The sequence below is a fragment of the Vanacampus margaritifer genome, chromosome 6 (genome assembly GCF_051991255.1).
Source record: "Vanacampus margaritifer isolate UIUO_Vmar chromosome 6, RoL_Vmar_1.0, whole genome shotgun sequence".
NCBI lineage: Eukaryota > Metazoa > Chordata > Actinopteri > Syngnathiformes > Syngnathidae > Vanacampus > Vanacampus margaritifer.
Window position 1 is genome coordinate 28,450,956 of NC_135437.1, and position 23,335 is coordinate 28,474,290.

A 23,335-nucleotide genomic window follows, 5' to 3' on the forward strand; every position below is an offset into this window, starting at 1 on the left:
GTGCTTCTCTGCATCGAGCTGCTAATCTGTCATTCTCGGTTTGGTTGTGTGGAAAAGCACGAGGCAGAAGAGAGAGAGAGAGAGAGCACGGCGAGCTGCTCTTGCGGGCAAAAGTCTGCCATCTCGTCTGCCGTTGGGGCAAGTCGCTGGAAAGCAAGCCACACGACACTTGAAATTGCACCTTCGGGTCAGACTGGGGTGGCAGTAAAACTTCTAACAGGTGCCAAAAGTACTTGTACGATGTATTTTTGTTGCGATTCAACTTTAGCACTTGAGTGAAAGCACAAAGGTAAAGATTCTGCTTTGCCGTCAAATTATGTACAATACCCATTTTGATAACTTGGCACAAAGAAAAAAATCACAACACTTGCTCTCTTATATTAACTTACATAGTGCTCAGACAGAGAATAAATAAAGTATTCATTTGTGTGTGTTTTGTTTTGTTTCCCCCCCAAAAGCTATCGTGTTGGCTTGAATTGTATGCTATCAAAACAACGTACTTCCATTATTTTGTTCACATTGTAAAATGACGCAAAATAAATAAATGTTCATCTTTAACATCATCAACCGTGGAGGATGGAAAAATTAAAAAGTCTATTTTTGGAAAGAAAGCAGGATATAGTACAGATAATCATTATTTTCATTATGTAAGGAGCAAAAGTAAAAAGTCCGAAAAATAAATACATGTAAAATCATCATCAAATTACTCTGTCACAACATAAACCTATATATTTATACATATATATATATATATATATACACATATATATACACATATATATATATATACACATATATATATATATACACATATATATACATATATATATATACACATATATATACATATATATATATACACATATATATACATATACACATATATATACATATATATATATACACATATATATACATATATATATATATACATATATATATACACACATATATATATACACACACATATATACATATATATATATACACACATATATATATATATACACACACATATATATATATATACATACACATATACATATACACATACATACATACATACATACATACATATATATATATACATATATATATATATATATATATGTATACATACATGCTATTAATGGTCTTGTCAGAAATGTTAACGTGATGTGAATGGTTGTTTGTCTATACGTGTCTCATAAATGACTGGCGACCAGTTGCCGGTGTAGGTCAGATCTTGGCCAAAGTATGTTGAGTTCGGCTCCAGTTAGACGTGACCCTCATGAGGACAAGCGGCATATAAAACAAATTGATGCGTAAATGTTTTGAAGCGTATTTAGTATATTTTAGGACTAATGTTACTGTTACTTTAAAAAAGTTAAATGTTTTTGAGGTTGAGAATTTTGACATTGGAATACATTTCCCATGGGAAAAATGTTTCAGACGAGTGTACCAGCATTTTTGGACTTCTGATCTTCAACTGTATTTAGCTCTACAACATCCATCCATATATCCAGCTATTCATCTTTTCTTACGGCGTGTCCTGGTGTTGGGTCACAGGTAACTGGAGCCAATCCCATCCGACTTGAGGCAAGAGGTGGGGGGTATACCCTTGATTGGTTGCCAGTCAATCCCAAGACAACAACTTAAGTAACATGTTTTTAGAATGTTGCACAAAACAAACAGCCTCTTCAAAATATCCACTCATTTTTTCCCTTATAGCGACAGCAGGCAATTCCGCTTTTTCCTTTGACAATCGCCATGTTTGCGGTTCAGTAAAAAAAAATTAAAAATAAAATACGCTACAGTATTTGGAGCCTGAAAACATTGTTTGGTGAGTCGGTGACAACACAAGAACACAACATCAGTGGGCATTTTGGTGGGTTGGTAACTGCAAGGGTCAAGTGAGTCACTGACCGTATATTTTTCACCACTGTCCAGTTGGGCTCGGTTGTGTCGTTTGAGCACCAACATAAGGGTTGACCGTTCTTTTCATATCATTTAAAGCAACAAGTGTGTCCATATGTTTACATTTTTCATGGTTTTCGCATTAAAAGCAATTTGTCTCATGAATTAATCATTGCGCCAATCCCGTAATGTGCGATACCATAAGGCTCTTCATACTGTACATTACACTTTCATGAACGTTCCCTCAGCTGTTTAAAAGCGTCACGGCAGACTGATGTCACAGAGTCGCTGTAAAACCACTCTCGGTGTGCGTATATTTATGCAGGCCGGGGTCCTGTGGGAAGAGCCAAAATTAGCAGTGGACATTGAAAGGTCATAGAGCAGTGGGAATGGAGCTCCTGTTGACGCAGACTGTCTAATCGCATTTATTCCCCTCAGCCTGAGAGGAGAGCAGACATCACGACTTGGGAAAAACAAAGCAAAACATTCTGAAAGAGGTGCAAAGGAGTTCCTTGAAAAGGCCGAGGCGGTCGTACAAGGAAGTTGATAGTCAGACGTCTTGAGAAGGCTGAGCAGACTTTGCTGGAGCTTGTTTTACTATTGTTTAATTAAACGGCGCTTTTCGGCAGTGCGCACTGAAGACGCAGGCGGTGGAAAGCCTCCGGAGTTGTTTTTCACAAGCCTTTGTGGTATGCACGCACGACCCAGCCCTCTCGGATCCAGCAACATGGGCAAGCTGGTTGGCATTCCTGCCCGGCGCAGCAATTATGGCTCGTCTTGGGGCCTCTGAGCTCACTGCAAACAGCCAAACTCCGACAAGGCAGGACGTGTCTCTGGCGCAGTCTTTCAATTCTCACCCGCGCGTTTAGACCCAGTCTCTAATTTGAGCTGCAACACATTGCTAGGTGACAATGAGCTTGGAGAAAAGCAGCAAACTTGTTGAACCATAAATGCAGTGGAACCTCCAAAGATGTTGCATCCAACTCAACCACAACTATTTGTACCGACTACCTTTGACAATACGTAATAAAGTCACTCCGGTGTAAATCCCTTCGTCTTTGGCTTATCTTGCTTTTCCATAACGCAGACAGCTCTTCACAGTTTGGAGCGGTTGTCCACTAGGGCTAAAATGATTCATCGAATGACTCAATTCAATTACAAGAAAGGTCAAAGCAAAATCTCTTCCTTCGAGCTTCACAGGTATCAATGCAACTGCAGTCGCATGCGCCACAAAATGTTGAAACAAAATGTCTTAAGATGACAGTGAGTGCCCAAATTGCCAAATAATTCCACACTAAACAAGGAAGATAAAAGTGCAATGTGTATCACAACAGCACATCTACGATGGCCAACACACGTTTACTACACAAATACGCTCTCATTCTCTGGCACCCACGTCACTCACCAGACCAGGACCTCTATTTGAAAGCCATATACGAAGAGGCTCAACAGTAGAATGTGACGGCGACCCCAAGTCAAATAGTTTTTCAACAATGGGATACTCAATTCTTAAAATATCCGAAAGCTGCAGGCTGCAGCCCTTTTTCATACTGTGTTTAGTGAGATGACGAGTAGACACACTCTACGCAGTCTTGCCTACGTGGTGCAGTTGTCTGCAAAGCGTGTGTGAAGTGAAGCTCACATGCAAAGAGCTTCTTCCTATCTAATTTCCCTCCAATTTTCTTCAAAGCGCTCTTAAAATCATATGCGCTGCAGGGATGTAACGCGAGTCAGATGATGTGTGGATTAACTTTTATTGTTTGAAAATCCACCAATACGGCTCGACTCTAGCGCATGTCAAGTCTTCATTTAGGTTACGGTGAAATCCGAGTCTGCAGGACGTATGCAAAATCTCCCGGAAACAAGCAAATGGTCTAACCGGATGAATAATGCAAATAAATTGTGGGCCTGTGAAGGCAAATCTTGCAGAATTTCAGACAATCTCCTCCATTCATGCAGCTGGTGCCACATGACATGCCTGCAGCGGAGGGATTAGGGCGATCAGCTGAGCACAACTCAATACCACATTGTTCCCCGCTGCTCACCGCTTGTTTTTCCTCCAAAGCCCGCCAGCTTATCAAAGGAGGACAGGACCCAACGCCTGCCAAAATCCAATCACTCCCAGTCCACTTCCTTGCTGTAAAGTGCAAACCGCCCCAGCGCCACAATGTCAAGGCCTTTTTGGCACTTCGAAACGCGTGAGGTGTTTGCTGTGAAACAAGATCACGTTCAGGACAAACAAACGCAACAAATGTTAATTGAGGAAATCGGCTTTGGAGTTGAGATTATACAAGGACACTGTTGCCTTTGTTGGCAGCCCACATCTGCATCGGGGCGACAGAAAGGTGGCCGCGCACAGCACGTCGCCGCTATCAAGGAAGTGTGTGCCGGCCTGAATTGAGCCACCGATTGTCTCTGCTGCAAAGCGATAGCAAACAGCAGTGCCGCCGATGCATCTCTTCTCCTCTCCAGGCTTGACGTGCCAAATTACAGGCCAGTCCAACACGCTGGATTTGGACTGCGGTGATGATACTGGAGATAATGCCTGGCATCCTTTAAATCAAATTCATTCACACAAAGCTGTGGGGACAGAATTTACTGTATGGTGTTCCACAGGGTTCAATTCAGGGGCCTCTGCTGTTTTCATTATATCTGCTGCCCCTGGGTTCCATCTTAAGAAAACAGCGCTAGGTTTGTTTTTTAAAGAGCTCTATAAATATGGAGGCGAGTTGAGTGATTCGAGTCAGCATCCTAACTAAGCAATCCGATTCCAGTGCAACTTCCTCAAGATGCATAGACATGGGGAATATAAGAACACAACGCTTTCTGAATTCAAGGTAAAAAAAAAGAGCCCGATTCGATGAAAAGGCAACACTCCCTGTTCATTTTGTTCACCAGTTTTAAATTTCCAATTTTTTCTTTCTTTTTTTTATTATAGAAGGGTTCGGTGAATGCATATAGGGAAGTGGTGCGGTTGCGCCTGCAATTCATGTTGGATATGGACCAATGACAACTGCAAATAGCAACAATTCTCAAACCATCAACGCTCCCTCACATGGTAATTGTTTTTTTTTTGTTTTTTTTTTTTTGTAACATGCTGGTATGAGTTGAGGAGTATACAGTTGACAGTCTTAAGAGTATCGTGATCTTCGGTTTCTGTATTATTCGAAGTATTTGGCACATAAGAGCATCCCAATATTAGACCCGGATGTCAACTTTGACATCCTCCAGTCCGTTCCACGCTACTACACTAGCAAGTGAACCTATCAAACCACTTGAAGATGTGTAAGAAAATAAAGCGTATGTACATTGTGCCTGGCTACTGTTGCTTGCAAAAGAGCAGTAATGCTGCTGCAGCTTTTCGGGTTCAAGCTACCTTTTATATACCAACAAAGATAAACATCATAGCAGCATCCCTAACCGGCGGTCGAGCATTAGGAAATGTGCACTGCAAGCACTTGGAAGGCCTTTTGAAGAGTCGCATCAGCAGCGTCTCGCCTTTGAGAAGGGCTTGAGCCGAGCAAAAGACGTTGAACCCGCATCTGGCCTGCGCTGCCGCTCAAACCACCGTTAGCGAGATTAAAAATGTGCTCACCTTGCACTCACACAGACGGACCTGTGCTTGGATGTCAGGCAACCGGGGAGCATTGAGTGTGGACTCAAAACTGTGCAAACATTGCACTTTTGGTAGCAGGAGATTGGGAAGGGAAAATCGTCACGGTACTCTTTTAGATGAGAGAATTTGGGTAGCGCTAGCGTGAACGGTGCTATGTGTGATGTGTCAGCGTCTTATTGCTTACCTATGTAGAGAGAGGAGTCTTTCTTCTTGACGTGATCGTCAATGTAAGACACCCCCAGGGGCTGCACAGGCGTTGCTCCGATGCCAAGCAGGACCTGAGCCCCGATCAGCAGCAAGTACATCATGTTGGTGTTAGTCCTGTTTGCGCAAACGGCGTCCTCGGCTAACTGGACTTCCTTGCTGCTGGCGTTGGAGCAAACGTCCCGCCCCATGTCAGTCCTCCACGTGTCCCCGATCTCGTACTGGTTAGTAAGAAACTCGGGTAGAGCGGAGAGGAGGGCGCCGAGCGCCATGATGATGCCCCCGCAGCCGATCAGACGGGGCCGGTGAGCCTTGGCCCCGAAGTAGCTGACGAACAGGATGAGCGCCAGGTTGCCGATCTCAAAGCTGCTGGCGATCACGCCCACGTCGGCACTTTGCAGGTTGAAGCGCCTCTCCAGGGTGGTCAGGACACTCACCTGCAAACAACACCACAGGGGTAAGATAGATCAGATAGCTAAGATGGCTAGTTAAGATAGTTACATAGGATAGGAAAAACAGCAAGACAACTAGATAAGATAGGTAGGATAAGATAGCTAGATAGCTATACTATTAGCTATAGTATGATAGATAAGATAGTTGCATAAAGTAGCTAAATAGCTGGTTCGCTAGATAATACAGCAAGATAAGAAAGCTAGAAAGACAGCTAGATAGCTAAGGTAGCCGGATAAGATCGCGAGATAGTATGATAGCTAAGATAGATAAGATTGTTGCATATGGTAGCTAGATAGCTTGTTAGCTAGATAAGATAGCTAGAAAGACAGCTAGATAGATAAGGTAGCTGGATAAGATAGCTAAGATGATATAACTAATATATGTGCGTAAAATAGCTAAATAGCTAGTTAGCTAGATAGACAGCTGGATAGCTAAGCTAGCTGGATAAGGTAGCTGGATAAGATAGCTAAGATGACTAGATAGAAAAGATAGCTAAGATATGTAGAAAAGATAACTAATATATCTGCGTAAGATAGCTAAATAGCTAGTTAGCTAGATAAGATAGCTAGATAGACAGCTGGATAGTTAAGCTAGCTGGATAAGATCGCTAGATGGTATGATAGCTAAGATAGATAAGATAGTTGCATAAGGTAGCTTGATAGCTAGAAAGACAGCTAGATAGATAAGGTAGCTGGATAAGATAGCTAATATGACTAGATAGCTCGATAGATAAGATATCTAAGATATGTAGACAAAATAATTAAGATAGATAATTTAGCCGCATAAGGATAGCGAGATAAATAATTTCAAGGATGGTTCCATTTTAAACAGGAATGATTAAATTCGGTTCGACAGTTGGATTCAATTTCGGTACGGCTCAGTTCACGAAACTATGATACAATGCGTTTCTTGTCATTGGACAAGATATATCTCTCCCATAAAAGACATTTCGATTTGTATCTCAAATTACTTTATAATGGAATGGAATGATTTAAATCGATTTGATTCTATGCACTCGCATCTTTGAAATTGAAACCGATTTTTAATTTTTTTTTTTCCCCGTTACGCCCCAAATAGAATAAAATCGTTTTTTTCCAATTCGCCATACAAATCTAAACATAAACATAGGCATGTTTTCATCATCCATCACGCTGCCTTTCCATTGGCTTCGAATGAAATAACAAGCAGATCAGTTGTTCCATTGTGGCGCATCGCTGCCAACAGGCCTGTTTCTCATTAGCCGGCCCGTCATACTTTCATTTCCACCACTTTAAGTGAGGAACAGCTCATCGTATCCTTCTCTTTTCTCCCAGCTGTCATCAACACAAGCCAGAGCGAGTCCACTAACTTCCAGCAGAAGGTGCCAATCACATGACCAAATACTTAATGACATTCCCTGCCTTATGATCGTTGTTGTGAAGCTCGGTTGTTTTCAAGTGTGTGTGTTTGGGAGGGATTCCTCGGTACCATGTGAACCACTCTGACACATCAAAACATTTCTCAGGCTATTTTCAAATCAGTCCCAAACGGTCCTCGGGACCGAAGCACAATTTTCCATTTTCCCAGTGGCTTCTTTGCACTGTCTGCAGCTATGAGAATAAATATCAACTTGTGGTTTTACTGTTGGAACATTTTTCCACTGTGCGCTGAACTCTCCTGATGTGATGCGCATGCTTATTTTGGACGTCGGCTCAAAAAGTCCTTTAGGTTGAGCACTTGACCTTGTACGGGGTAGAAAACCCATGGATGGTTTCATAGCTGCAAACCAAATGAGATGATTACATTAGTTTCACTTTGCCGCAATCGTTCAAGTTCGGCGAAAGTCATTTTTGGAGAAGTTTGCAAATGGAGAACAACAGGAGTCGGGAATTGACCTGCAGTCACTTTTGGTTGTGGATGAGCTTCAACTGCATTTGGGTGAGAAGCACCGACGAAGCTTTAACACCATCAGAATTTTGGAGCCAATCAGCGCGTGGAAAAAAAGAAAAGTGATCCCATCACAAGATGGACCCATTCTGTTTATTTAACGTAGTCGTGTGGAATTGGGACTGGCCCACCAAAAGAACATAAAAAAATTGCATACAATTTAGGCCCATTGAAGTGCATTAGGAAAAAAAAAAATAAGGCCTAAAAATGTTTCCCAAAAATGCTGATAAACATTCAAGAAATTTTGAAATATTAGAAAAGATTTGTATTTATTTTTTTTAAATCTGACCATATGGTCTGAGAATCCTTGGATTATTAACGATGGCATATTTTTAGAATTGATTAATCTATTGATTATTTAATGGATTAATCGACTAATTGGATTCATTATAATTTTGCATTTAAGTGTATTATTGCTTATTTCGTACTTCATATTCGTATAGTGCAACAAAAAAAAAGAAAAAGGGGGGGGGGGTTTGATGTTGTACTATGTTACGGGTTCAGTCATTGATTTCCAAAGTAAAAACTAGGGATTTTTGCTGCCTGGATTCACTTCTATATATGATAAATTAAATCAAGTAGGGCCATGAGAAGAAATGGTTTCAGTTTTCAGCAACCGAAAACAAAGTTCACACCAAAATTAAAGTGGAAGCGATTATTTTTTTTTTTTTGCAGTTATTGGTTATGAGTGAACTTCATGTACAAAGGGGGAAAAGACGACAACGTGTCATGACCCGAAAAGTTGTCGTCCTCTGCCATAGCAGAAGTGACAGCAGGTTGTTCTCACAGCTGCCGCGAAACAACAATGGCGTCTCCTTCACAAGTCATCACGGCGCGGCGAGCTTGATGGGTGGAAGCGGCGAGCGCCGACTTCCTCGGGCGGAAAGCCACTCGACGGAAAAAGTTTGCAACGAGCTGCGACGGCCCTTCGCCTCCAGCGGCTTTATCTTGCACCGGATAAAAGGCCGCATTAAGACGCGGACGGCTGCCTCGGCCTCGCCTCATCATCGTCTCATCCTGTTCTTAGAAACTCCGCCCGGGCTGAGCGCGACCTGTAGTACAAAGTCCTCCTCCCGTCGGATCAGATCGCATCCCGTTAAGCACGACCTGAACGGGAGACGTGACTGCCAGAGGTGAACAGCGCACTAGCGGAAACACGGCACGAGTTCAACATGCGTGTGCACTTGGACCCGATCAGACATTGACCAGATTGCCTTCAAGCCAACATAAATGACATCGGGGAGGAAAAAGGAGCGGAGTGCCTATTAGGGAGAAACGGCAGCCGCAGCTCCATCTCGTCAGGCTCGCCGCTCACAATGCGGGGAAGTGTTTAACATGTCGCATGGCAACAAAATAAACCTCGCCCAGTGGCGGGACATCCCGTCACCTCACAGAGAGAAGAACGAGGCTTGTCAGAGGACATTTTTCACGGACTTGGCTCCACTGTGCTGTGACACGAAAGTGGATGATGTGCTTGAAATGTTGCAGCACAAAAATGCTTTCTTTTCTCAACGTCCACAACACAATTCATTTGATCCTCTTTTATGCTGTAACAAATACCAGAGAATATCTGAAGCAATTTTTACTTGCTTAAACTATATGCTTTGAGATACAAGTTTAATCCGTGAATTCATGTCAGGGCAAACACTGTGACCACGCTCATAACTCAAAATATATGTATCTCAAAGCATCTTTCCCCATTGAAATGAATGGAAATGCCATTAATCCATTCCAGCATTCGTTTAAAAAAAACAATAAACTTAGCACTCCATGATTGTGTACTTCATAAAAATATATTAATCTTAATTAAAAAATATAAACAGTTATTCATTGCTGCTCTTTCTAGTGCGCACAACTTGGCCACGTTAGTGTGTGTGTGTGTGTGTGTGTGTGTGTGTGTGGGTGTGTGTGGGTGTGTGTGAGGGGGGGGGTCAGTATAATATAGTTATGCATAAAAGTTTTACAACTCCAATAAATGGCTCTGTGAACGGCAGTTACGTTTAGGGATGGGCGAGTACGGACTAGAGATAGACCAGTGTTTCCCACACCATGTTAATACTTGGGCGAGCCACCCAAGTAAACTGGCCACCACCCAAGTAGATTTCAAAAAATTTTAAGAAAAAAAAAATATATATATATATATATATATAAAAAAAAAAAAGTGTTGTACCAGATATACCGCATGTAACATTAGTTCCCCGTCACTCACTTGTGGATCATGAGCTTAGAGGAGACACAAGTAGCAGGATTGAGAACACCGGTACTCGGTAACACACGGTACGTTCAAGCACTCCAAAAAGGAATGAGAAGAATAGAAAATCGCCATTCATTTCATGTAATTTTAAGGAAAATGCTTTTACTGGGATAAATAAGTATGTCTTGAAAATGACTTGTCATTGTTTTTTGTGCGTGTATGCAAATTTGATGGATCATACTGTAAGTACTAATTAAACTAATCGGTATGCGTGACAAGTCAAGTGTTGAGCACTCGTACTGGTATCAGTCTGTGTTTGAGTTAGCATTAAGCTAACCCCTGGAAGTAGCCGTGAACAGCTCGCAGGTTGATTTTTGAAGAATTGTTGACTATTCTGTTTACGGAGCAGACAGCTCAACGAACATGCCTGTACAGCCACCTGTTGCCATTCATATAACAGGATCAGGCTTCCTCTGAGAGAGAATATTAGCTTGGTCACTGTCTTGCATCACTGAATTGTAAATAAAGTGCAGATTTCCAATGACAATGATAAAAAGTATCTCTGAATCAAGGAAATGAACTTTGACACCCCAGCGACATTTGACCGCGTGTTCCGCCGGCGTGTTGATTAAGTGCCTCGTGCTAATTATCAGCTCACACAAAAAACGGCCGCCATGATAGCTGGGTTTGTCGGCGCGCTGACAGAACGCGCCGCGAGATCCCATCATCCAATTAGGGACTCTTATAGATAGCACTTGATCATCCACAAACTCTGTGCGTGTTGGCCAGAAACGTCATAAGCTAAAGAGGGTCAGGTGCTTGCCCAAGTCATTGTTCTTTTGACAATGACGCATGTGTATGAACAGGTGGCCAGGTTGAAAAAAGCAGAAGCACCCTGACGGTTTATTATTTTAGCTTGTCAACACTGATTCACGATATTCCAATTTAGAAGTACATTAGGAGACGACGTCCGTCGCTTGAAGTGTGATCTACGATCGCATCACAATATGTTTTCCGTTACAAAAATCCAGCGTTGCCTTTGAGCGTACAATCACAAGCTAACTTCCTTAGCACAGTTAAATAGCTTAAACTATTGAATTTTCAACGAGCTGAGGCTTCTTGGAGAATAAACATTGCTAATGTTGGAAGGACGAGTTCACCGCCTGAGGTTGAAAAAAAAAAGTCCCACAGGACAAAATGGATGTTCAAGGTAGTTTCGACTTGTGTGTTTTAATCAAATTTGCATTGGAAGAAGAATACCGTGAGATGCGAGAGTTAACCTTGAAAGACATTTCTGGGACAATCAATAAGATGCTGGCATCCTTAAAAGACTGTTAATCTTGAGACGTAAATGCTTTAAAGTCATTGATTGGTTTGGCTCTTTCATTAAAAGGAGGCAGCCAACATTTTTTCTTGGTAATGATTTCCACAGAAAGATGGCACAGGAAGAAGCCACTCTATTCTACCAGAGTTTGGATGGACATTAGCTTGCAACTCCAAAAAAATAGATGCACTTAATTTTGACAGCTTTTTTGGCTTTGGAAATTGGTCTCCATCAATGTACCGTGTAGATTCTACCTTTAAAGGATTCCTATATGTCAGACAGTGGAAGTTCCGAATACACTCCCTATCCTCCTTATTTCACAGATACGTTCCTTTGTTTCGCTATTTTATAGTCCACGTTCCTGATGCTCCGTTTCACAGTCCAAGTTTGCCTTCTAACAAACAACTTTGCCTCCCTAGTTCGCTCCCTAAAGGCAACTGCGAATGTATCCAGCTGACCTGTGGCCGTTAGAATAAAATAATGGACGGATGAAAGCGCCCCTCGTTCTTGCTCCCTATTTTACAGTCTAAGTGATCTGATACAAGTTCCCCATCCACCAGGCGTGCAGTGGGAGCCCAGGTAGCCGCCTCCGCCCAACTCACCAGGTATGCTCCGACGGTACCCTGAGCCAACATGAGGGCACATTCCGAAATGAGGAAGATCTTGATATTGGAGAAGCACGAGGACTTCTTGCGGGGGTCGTCCGCCTCCAGCATGTCGTCCCCGGCGCTCTGCTGCGACTCCCGGTGCTTCTTCACCTGCATGCCCGCCAACTTCCACCCGTTCGCGGCAGCAACTTGGCCGGCCAAAGTGAGGCAACTCAGGGCGCCTACATCCGTGTCGACCCGCCTCGTCGGAAGGTTTTACTCCCCCCCCCCCCCACCACCAAAAAAAAAAAAAAAGCAAAGCGACGCTCCGAAGTCTATACGAGGAAGCTGAGAGGCACACGTCGTCTAAACATCGCCGCCTCCTCCCTCCTCGTCTTCCTCTTCCTCGTCGTCGAACGTGTGAGCTCCGAGAGGGCGCCACAAGACAACCATAGGGACGCGAAGTGTCCTCCGTGCGGAGGCTCGGCTGGGCTCGGCTCTCACAACTCTTCTTCGGGACTGTGGGACGTCTCTCCGCCCCCTTGGAGGCTCACACGCGGGACAGGAGGCGCGGCGAGGCGTGGCGGGGGCTCAGCTCACTCTCTGGGACGAAAGCCGTCACTACAACCGCTCCACCCAGGGGCCAAGAAACACTTGAAATAAAATATATATATGAAAGCGAACTCTTGCCACAATCAAAGTAGTAATAAAACATGTAGCCGTGACAGCTGTTTAAAAAAGAAAGGGGGATATTTGAGTGACAAAAATGTTAAGTCACTGGAACGTAACGTGATGTTTTGGCCGTCAAAATCATGTGACGCGTCCTTATGACGTCATGAAGGCCAACTATGTGAACTTTCGTACGGCTTTAAAAAAATATGTATAAAAACAATACTTAGAAAAGTAGAATACAGTAACTTGTGGGGAAAAAACAAGTGAAAATATCAGCAAATACAAAAAAAGGTCTTTAAAGAATAGAAATAATCACGCCAACATTGATATTAAATTGCCTGTTAGACATACCTGATTATTTACAATTTTGAAAAGGAGTAGGAAGTATATAGCATGCTTGTTCATACTCTCGATTTGATCACTAATATAATAACTTTGTTATTTAACAATATTCCTAAATATTGTTAATATAGTAATAATCGAATCAAAGGTTGAAAGTCAAGCCAGTTTACAGGGTACTGTAAGTTGTGTAATGTTATATTAATACACAATATGCTTGACTTTGAACATTTGCTCACATCTCCCTGCAGAGTTATTGTGACACTTGAATTCACCCGGGTATAAAATTGTACGCCGCACACTTAAAAGTGGAGATGATGTCATGTTTTGTGGGAGTCTGGGAGAATATGAATGATGTATGCTGGATGGATGACCTGTTTGTATTTTACGGGTGCCCTGGTGTAAAGTGCTGTCCCAGTTTTTTACAAATACAAAAAAATAACTCTGATGATGCTTGGAAAATGATAAGTCAAGGCGGCCCTTCCGCAGCTGAATCATACGGTGCTGTTTTCAAAATGAGTCAAGTATGCAAATAATGCTAAATATCAGTGAGAGATTTAGCTCAAAGTTGTCGCGGGCCATGTCTCATTTTCAAAATGACTGAAAATCCACGACGGGCCTCCGGGCCATATTTTGGCCACCCCTGTCTGAAATGAACCATTTAGCTGAGTTCATTTTATACCTGCTGAAAGTACTCAGCTTTTGGAATCGATTCATTAGTGAGGGCTGGTCTGGTCCGCCATCGTGCCCCGAAGCTGCTCGCACATTCTGTCAAATTCTTTACTGCTGTATGTGTGTGTGTGTGTGATGATAATAAATTACGTGCAATGCGCATTTGGGAATGCGAGTCAGGTGGTCGTCATGGGCGGCGCTGCCAGGAATGTTTGAATAGATGAGCCGTTCATTGTTCGGTATTGTTCTGCCTGGAGGAGCCAACGCTATTTTTAGACGTTGGAAAAGGGTGTGGACGGTGGGAAAGAGGCCCCGCCCGTCGGCTGGGAGACACTGGGGCAAGGCGGGGATGTCTCCAGACTAACAGGGAGTATACTTTTGTTTATACGACTGTATTGTATTACATTTCCTGCCTCAACTTTTCAGGGAAAAATAACATGTGATGACTGTTATTCAAGAGATGACCAAGGGCAGCAAAAAAATGGACTCAAATCCTCGGCAATCGTCAGTTTGCCAGTTTGAGAGCTACTACAAGCCATTGTTATTTTGTGTAGTTTTTGTTTGTTTGTTGCTTTGACTTGCGTGCACAGACGAAAGATACGAGTGCCGTATGGTGGCATGAACTCAACTAACGTCACAATAAGCAACAACTTTGGCAAATGTAGTCAACAATTCTTCGTAAAAGATTCTTCAAAATGTTCAATGCAACTCCCAGTTCAAGTGTAATGTCAAATTATGTAAACATAAAACAAAGAGAATTACACATTCAAAACAACCGGCATGTTACCTTAAGAAAATTTTTTTTTTTTTATTTGCAAAGTTGGCCAATGTTTGCACATGTGCTAAGGAATCCTTCTATGTTGTCACGTTGTACATGTCTAATCCTACATCTTTTTTCTTTTTCATACATTTACCATAAAAAAATAAATCAATTAAACCATGCCTTTTGTGGATAAAAAAAGAAAAAGAAAAAGAAAGAAAATCGACCGCTCTGTGTCACGCTGTTTTCAAAGCTGGGACTTTTCTCCTTGTCTCCACTGTAATTTGCTGGAAGGCAAAATGAGCCGAGACTCACTGAGTCATCCCTCTCCAGTTATTAGAAGCTCTCATGTCCCGAAGATGACACTTTAAAGCCACCGTAATGCAAGTGAGGTGTTAATGCAAAACGTTTGGCCCCCTCTATGACTTCCGCAGCATGTTAGGGATGTTGCTGCAGGCTGAAAAATGAGGACGAGGCCAGATGTTCTGGCTCAGTGATTCTTTAACCCCCCGCACCCGCCTTTATGCTCAGTGAGAGCGGTTTGTTTTTCAGCATTTATTTAAATACAGTGTTTAATTCATAGCACTCTCAAATCATCTTTCCTCATTCAAATAAATGGAAATGCCAATATTAATCTATTCCAAAACAAGCACAAAAAAAAAAAATGCAATTGCTTACTCTTTAAACAATGATGATGTAATAACAATAATAATAAAAAAATAAATTTTTGTGCCTTTTTTGTTTTTGTTTAATTCATTGGACATTGTGCTTCTCCTTCAGGTGTGCTCGCCTTGTCCAACTTTTGCAGAGGATAAAGAATATATACACGAGTAACATTATGGGGGGGACCATGCACTTCCTAACCAAATGTATGACCACAATTTAAATAATATGGACAAAATACATGCCAGCCCATTGAATAGCAAAAATACGCATCCATTAAAATGCACTGGGAATTATTCTTTTTTTTTTTCTCCCACCAAAAAGCAAAACCAAACACACACACAAAAAACTAAGAATGTAAAAAAAAAAAAAAGTGAAGGTCCACTGTAGTAGAAGCATATTCATGCATTCCCGCCCCCCCCGTTCCTATTTGGGAACGGGGGGGGGCAACGCAGAATGTGACCACATGCCCATTTCCGCACCTCTGTATTAGAGGGTTAACAGCACAACATTGATGCTAGCCCATCTATGGGATTTTGCATTGCATATTAGCATTACGCTAAAGAGACTTTAAAAATGTATGTTTTAAATGAACAATTCACAGGTACACATGATCATTAATATAAAAAGAAATATCTTCAATTTTTGCTTGCAAGTTGTTGTAATGCCGCATACCACCATAGGGGGCGACATAACTTTAGTAAAGTGTTTGAAAACCGCAATACTATAATCACAATACTGAGAAATCCCCCGACATTGAAGCTCCCACAATCACTGTATGCGTGTGTGTTTGTGGCTCGAGTTCCGTCATGAGGCCAGTATGACAATCAACAAATGACAATCATTGAAGATAGCAACTCAGATGTCATGTAATTAGCGTCCATCTTTGCTGGCTGTTTTTTGTCACAGGGGCTTTTATGTCGAGCTTTTAAAACGCATGTCACTTGTCAGTCGTCATTCGCGGCAAAACCAGGGAGAGTAACGGAAGGGTTCACGGGGTGCGCAATGCACAAGTTGCTCCCACATTTACGGGGGTCACCGCAAGTCAACCTGAGGGCACATACCGCATGCTTATAAACGGAATTTACAGCTTCAATGGGAAAACTTTCACGAGGGGGCTTTTTTTTCTCTTCTCCTTTTGTTTGCTACTTACGGCCTGTCTAAATATAGCCCGCCGCCGTCTGCCTCTTCCATTTTAAAAGTGTATCACGCTGCCCCTCTCCTGTGTATTTTTACACTGCTATCAATCTGTAGGCCAGCGTGCGACGATAGCATCTGCAACAGGCTCCACTTTTCTCCCTGGGTTAAATCAAGCCACGGGACACCAGTGTTCATTTTAAAATGCGGCTTTCGTGATGGGCCCGCTGTTGTCTCCGGTGAAATCCAAATGAGATCTTTCCTGAAAATTAGCATGCTGGGAAATGATTTGGTGTCAAATTCAACACAATGTAGTCCACAATACAGAATGCATGTTTTCTGCTTATCCGGTTCAGAGTCACTGGTGAGCTGGAGTATATTTCCTGGCTGTCTTTGGGCAAAATACGGCTGTACTGGCGCAACTACGGATGGGCGAGTACCGAAAACAAGTATCGGGCTGATACTGGCCTATTTTTAGGTATCAGATACTCAAGGAGGCTGCTGATACTTGAGCAAAGAAAACATGACATCAAGTCCTCCTCGTCAGTAGTTGGCGCTATATTGCGGCTGACGTTTTGGCATCGTCTGCATCGCATTTCCCCCCCACAATGTTTTGTCATTGTGTTAAATGACCTTTTCTATATCAAATTGAAGCATCTGTTCCTCTGTATCTGTTAGTACTCGACGAGTGAATACTCATACAGGTATCGGTCGCAAAAAATAGTGCTATCGAACATCCCTATCCAAAATGATTACTTTTTAGGAAACCCTTAAAAAATGCATGTTTCTTGAGCCGCTAACAATTTATCATAAAACTGTATCGTATACAAGTTTTCAAAATTTTTGATGTTCAACAGCACCTTGTAAAAAAAAAAATAGAATCACTAATTTATACTTCCACCTTTTTGTTTGTTTGTTTTTTAACTAGCCGTGTCAAATGTCTCTTACAGTATAAGCCGTGCGGCCGCAGAAAGATGGATGGTGGGCCGCAAATGGCCCCCGGTCTGTAGTTTGGACACCACTGATCTAAACAATGGCATTTGTTTTGCTTTCTTATTCGGGCCCCTGTATAATCCCACCACCCTCAATTTGGGGTCTTTTTTTCCAATAAAAATGAGCGTTATTCAGAGTAAACAACATGAAAGTGATACTAGACTCATTTAGCCATTTTTAGCAGAAAGAAGCTAACATTTTGTATAATTCATTTGATAACTTCATTATTTTTCATGTACAATTAAAATCTTTGAAAGAACATTTTGCCACTTGCTGTTGGCTGAAATTGACATCACGTGTGCTCAGGGCGAAGGTCACGAGCGATCATGGCTCAGTTTGCGAACGTCACATGACTAAACCCAGTAAACAGGTGAGCCGTGATTAATCGTTCTCTGATTTTGAAGGCATACTTGACTCATTGAGCCATTTTCAGCAGCAAAAAGTTCATATTTTGTCTATAATTCATGTGATAACTTCATTATTTTTTCATGAACAAGTAGTACCTTTAAAAACGAATGTTTCCACTTGCTGTCGACTAAAGATGACATCACCTGTGCTGAGGAAGTCGGTAACGACCAATCGTGGCTCGGTTTGCTGACCAAACCCAGAAAACAGGTGAGCCATGATTGGTTGTTACCTACTTCCTTAGCACAGGTGATGTCCACAGCAAGTGGAAAAATTAATTATTAAAGATATTAATTGTACATAAAAAAAAAAAAAATTGAAGTTATCAATTGAATTCTGGAGAAAATATGAACTTTTTACTGCTGAAAGTGGTTTAATGAGTCAAGAACCCCTTTAAAAAAATCAAATCTGGTTTGCGAATTGCAATCATCGTTTCATGTTAGAAAAACTGATTGTGCTTGAGATAAATGAATGCAGATGTTAATATAAAAAAAAAAAAAAAAAAGTTGATTTTGACCATCTAGGTTGGCTCATCCAGCAGAGGGCTTTCACACCACAGCATTAAAGCTCATTTACGCGCGATATCAGTCGTCGCTGGCAGCCGATAAGGCTGAAGGCATCCGTCATCAGGCGGCCACTTTGACTTTCAGCAGGCAAAGCTCTCATTAGACAGCTGCGAGTCGAGCTGAGCCGGGCCGGCGGAAGAGAGGAGAGCGGCCCATTAGCATGTCATTTCCCTCCGGCAGGAAGGAAGCTTTCACACTAACACCTTCACAATTACAGGATGAGAGCGAGGCACAGATTTGGGGAAAAAGACCAGCATGCCTTGCGACGAACTGCACTGAATTGCTTGAATATGTATATGTAATATATATATATATTTTCATTTTCTTTTTTTTTTTTTTATGCTAGAGCATACAGAAGGCTTTGATGCAGCTTCTGACATGAACAGGTGGCTTAAATCCATGGTAGTATTACAAAAACGGCCAGCAGGTGGCAGCAGAGTATAAGAGATCAACCAGGGCCATGTTGCAAAAAAAGCTATTTTCCCAGTGTTTTAAACAGGTGAATAATGATGAAACTTAGCTATATTCTAATGCTAATCGCTGCAAAACGGAAACAGATACAAATAAACTGTTTTTTATCCTGATGTAAGAAGAGACTCTAATCTTTTTTTTTTGGTAGGTTCCATGTTTTTCTAGCAATAGAACACAATATTCTGTGGGCCTTGCAAAATTAGTCAAAATTCAGTAAAACAACCGGGAGCAAAGGGGGTTGCTTCAGTGAAAATGGCCGCGAGTGAATGAGTTCAAGATAAAAATGCAAACATTAATATTCAGGTGACTATATTATGTCCTGAAGGCAAACAGAATTAAATATCTGTCATGTTTTGAGTTTTTTCGAGACACGAGCCGTCGTTTGCCACATCAGTTGCATGATGACAGTGAAGTCAACTTACTTCCACAAGAAGCAGCAACTTGGCAAAATTCAGAAAATTGTTCTCATAAAAATCATTAATTGAACTAAACTTTGTCAATTGCTGTGCTTGCAAGTTTAACTTATGAGCTCACACTCTGGTGAGAAATCCAAAATAATTTTCAGAGGTTGTACATAAGTTGACATGAGTAGAGATGTGCATGTGAATTTTGGCGACCATTCATAGCATTTTTGCGTCATTAGCGACGTTTACATTTACAATTGTGCTGGTAAGTTGACATATTGCAAGGGTATGTACTGTATGTAACACTTTCAAGCACAAGCGTATATTTGCTGTAGTTACTTCCATTTGACGCAAACAATGCAAAACAGCGGGCTAAAAAGATGGGCTAACAAATAGCATCTGTGTCGCCATGTTGTAAACAACAGAAGTTTGAAGCTGAGATGTCTCCACGTATATATCGTTGCCGGTATCGTTGTCTTCTTCTTATTTTCATGAACCTCCAAATGTTTCTCCAAAACGTCGAAGGTGAGGCAGACAGTTCACAGGTTCAAGAATGAAGAATTTTATACAGCATTTTCATTTTTGTGTATTTGAGTCCATATCACTATAAGTTGTCTTTTTACGCCATAACCAAAACCGAAAATGGGCTTGACACGCCGACACTGACAAGTCCACCAAAAGTGACATCGAAGCATTTAGGGTATGTTTAATGCTGTCAAATTTGACCCTAACAGAATGTAAGGCTGAACGGAGTCGCTTCTTTATTGCAACCTGCACGAATCAAGTATTACATCACATCCAGGTCAGTTTCAGCCACGAGTGAAAACGATGCGATAAGCGTCGCATGAAACGCAGTGATGAGCGAGTCGAGAGGGAGAAAAAAAAAAAAGCCCAAAACTCTTGAATGCTGTGAAATCATCTCGGCCTCAGAGCCTCAAGTGGCAGAGAACCTTTTCAACGCGGGGTCCAATTAGTCAGCGTCTCAACGCGCCAAACGCTCCCAATCAAAATGTCAGCGGCTAAAATAAGCAAAGGAGAAAGCGGCCGAGCTGTTATGATTTCATACTTGAGGAGGACGCGGCGGATGCAGACTTGCTTTCGTTTTCCCCGTCAAGGAAATTGCCAACATGGGAAGGACCTCGCCCCGTTTCCAAGCAAAAGTCCAACTCAAACTTCCCCCACATTAAAAACGGAACACAAGAATCCACTTTGATGCGTGACTTTGCTCCCCGGTGGGATTTGCCAGATTGAAACGAGTCCAACGTAAATGACAGGGTTTGTAGCCCCAGTTCACAAACTTTTACTGTGTGCATCAGTGCTGTTACTTGGAATATAAGAATAAAACCACGAAAGACAGAAAAGTCCAAGATTCATTCATGTTAACGAGTCACTCACTGGACAAAAAGATTAGGTACGAGATCCAACGCAACATTTTGAAACGTTTTAATGGAGCGACATGCTGAGTTTAAAAATACATCACATTTCTGCCTCTCTCTTGCAGTTCATGCAGAAAATATTTGAAATCTCTCAGTATGATGTAACACGGTTCTGTACCATAGCGAGCTACAACCACTTTGAAAAATAAAGAAATAAATGCATAATATACATTGAAATAAATAAGTCCATTATGTTTCATATACAGTAGTGATTCATCAGTTACATTATAAGTTAAATTAAAGAGTCAATTGTTTATGACATATACATATATTTGTGTTCTAATATGCGCTGCTTATTGGGTAATAACTATCGCAACATCAATGCTAGCTTCATGAGCCAGTCTATGGCATTTTGCTTTGCGTGTTAGCATCAAGCTAGCCCACGTGGTTGTGTAATCGCACAACGTGTAATTCTTGTTTTATGTTCACTTTTCCGGTAAACTTCCACTGGAGGTGACACGTAACATCTTGAAGAACATTTGCTCACAACTAAAGACAAAAAAACAAATCCAGTTTACACTGTAATTAACTTATTTTAGTGTTAGCCTAACGCCAGCAACTTTCTGAAACATTTTCAGGATAGTATTTAGGGAAAAAAAGAAAAAGAAAAAGAAAAGCGATCATGAGATGCGTCTGCTGCCGCCGGGCCGGCGTTATGTAATCATGCTTCTTCCACGCAGTCCATAATAAGGCTGGCGGGGAGCAAGATAAACATCTCTTGGTTTGCTTGCTGTGGTCGCCGTGCGTGTGCAAAGACAGCACACGCACGGGAGGATCCCAGCCTCGGCTTTGGCAAATCGCCGACACGTTTGCATGGGGGCAAATTACATTCCAGCTCTGACGAGTTTACATTTGTGCATTTTTCCATGCAACACGTGGGCCACGTCCTCATAAATTGTCTGTATCACATTTTTAACACCAGATCTCTTTTGAGTTTGGATTCTTATGCGGGAACCTGCGCAAATGTGGTGGCGACAAAGACAGTTCTCAGGACTGTACAAACTCCACAGTGAACACGGGTTCATCAAAATACACACGTTTTCTTTCTTTTGGTATTTTTGTAGACAAACGCAGGTCGAAATTTGCAACACACTTGATTACCGGGTAACGGAAGCAGCTTTAAATTCAGCGCGGTCTTCGTGGCGGACGCATAAATTGACTTGCTCGTGACTCGAATGATCCCGGTTTTCAAATTCAGGGGAAGTCTACTCAGGACTCAGTTTAGGTATAAGACCACGTTGGACCTGCTGAGTGGATAGATTAGATAAGATTAGATTGCGCTTAATATGATTTTTTTTTTTTTTTTTTGCTGAGCTGTCACCAACGTCTTACAAATGCAATGATGCCATCTAGTGGCAGAAAAATGACCTCAACACAAATCAATATCACACTCATTCACTGCCATTGACGGGTATAGACGTAAAAAAATTCATTCGAACTATTTCTATTGGTTTCACATTTTTCCCACTTTTGTTAAGAAGAGTATGAAAACCTAGATTTTTTAAAATTTGTATATTTAGAACATATATAAAAATTTGTGATCAATCGTGAGTTAACGCTTGAAGCCATGCGATTAATTACAATTTAAAAAATGTAATCGTCTGACGCCCCTAATTTTTAATAATATTTCCTTTTTTTTATAAATTCGGGGCATCAGGCGATTACATTTTTAAAACTAATAGAAATAGTTCAAATGAATTTTTGACGTCTATAGCCGTCAATGGCAGTGAATGATTGATAATTATCACTATTTTTTATGAATTATTATCAAAGTACTGTATTAATGACTTCTTTTAGTTTAACTTTTTTTAAATACTTTTTGTGAGAATGAAAACTGTGTACATGTTATTGTACATTTAGAACAGATATTACGATTATAAATCTTAATTGGCTAACACCACTAAAAATAACTCAAACTAAAATTGAAAAAACCTTTTTGGTCACAAAATAAAAATAAAAGGAATATGGTTTAAATTTTTCATTCATTTCGAGGAAGTGTGATAATTGATGACATGACTTGTCTTGTGTCCTTTCCTATCGTCAACATGTCTCCACTTTTTTGTGGCTTTTCTTCCTGGGTCGGACTCGACTGGGTCTAAGGTGACTTTCTTCTTTTTTTTTGTTTTCCCCTGCGAGCGTCATCTAACTCGTCTGTCTGGTTGTAGCAGCTGTTTTATGGAGCTAATATGTAAATGCAAATGACATAATCACCGTCTGCCACTCATCACCATGGCAACCCGACAGGCGTCACCCACTAAGGCGTATCCTGTTTTTAGGGTGAGGCGGCATTTCCCACCATTCAACAAGTTCAATTTGTTACAAACACGCCACGCAGGAAGTCATATTGGTGGCCCAGCAGGGTTCGGAAGGTTCGTTCAAAGCAAACTTGGTGACGCAACATTTAGCTGCTATGCCGCACGCAAATAAATTAGCTGCCACTAAAAGCTTTTAAATCGTGGTCTTTTTCTTTCGGCTTTTCCCTTCAGGGGTCGCCACAGCGAATCAGCTTGCCTCCATCTAACCCTGTCCTCTGAAATGCTTTGAAATGTTGTCCATTTGCTGTATGTGTGAAGGAAGAATGTACTACATAAATAAAGCTGCCTTCAAGGCTCTAAAT

General features: G+C 41.5%; 1 protein-coding gene across 2 annotated transcripts in view; it reads right to left on the reverse strand.

Annotated features, from left to right (window-relative positions):
- slco3a1a (solute carrier organic anion transporter family member 3A1a) overlaps positions 1-23,335 on the reverse strand; it is a 50,381-nt gene that overhangs the window by 22,409 nt on the left and 4,637 nt on the right. Inside the window, exons 1-2 of one of the 2 annotated variants that reach the window (XM_077567574.1) lie at positions 12,216-12,995; positions 5,697-6,153 (exon numbers count right to left, since the gene is read on the reverse strand). In XM_077567574.1, coding sequence (XP_077423700.1) covers positions 5,697-6,153; positions 12,216-12,377 — 619 coding nt within the window. In that variant the 5' untranslated portion in view covers positions 12,378-12,995. Of the gene's footprint in view, positions 1-5,696; positions 6,154-12,215; positions 12,996-23,335 lie in introns of those variants that run through there. The other variant, XM_077567575.1, reaches the window with a different exon arrangement.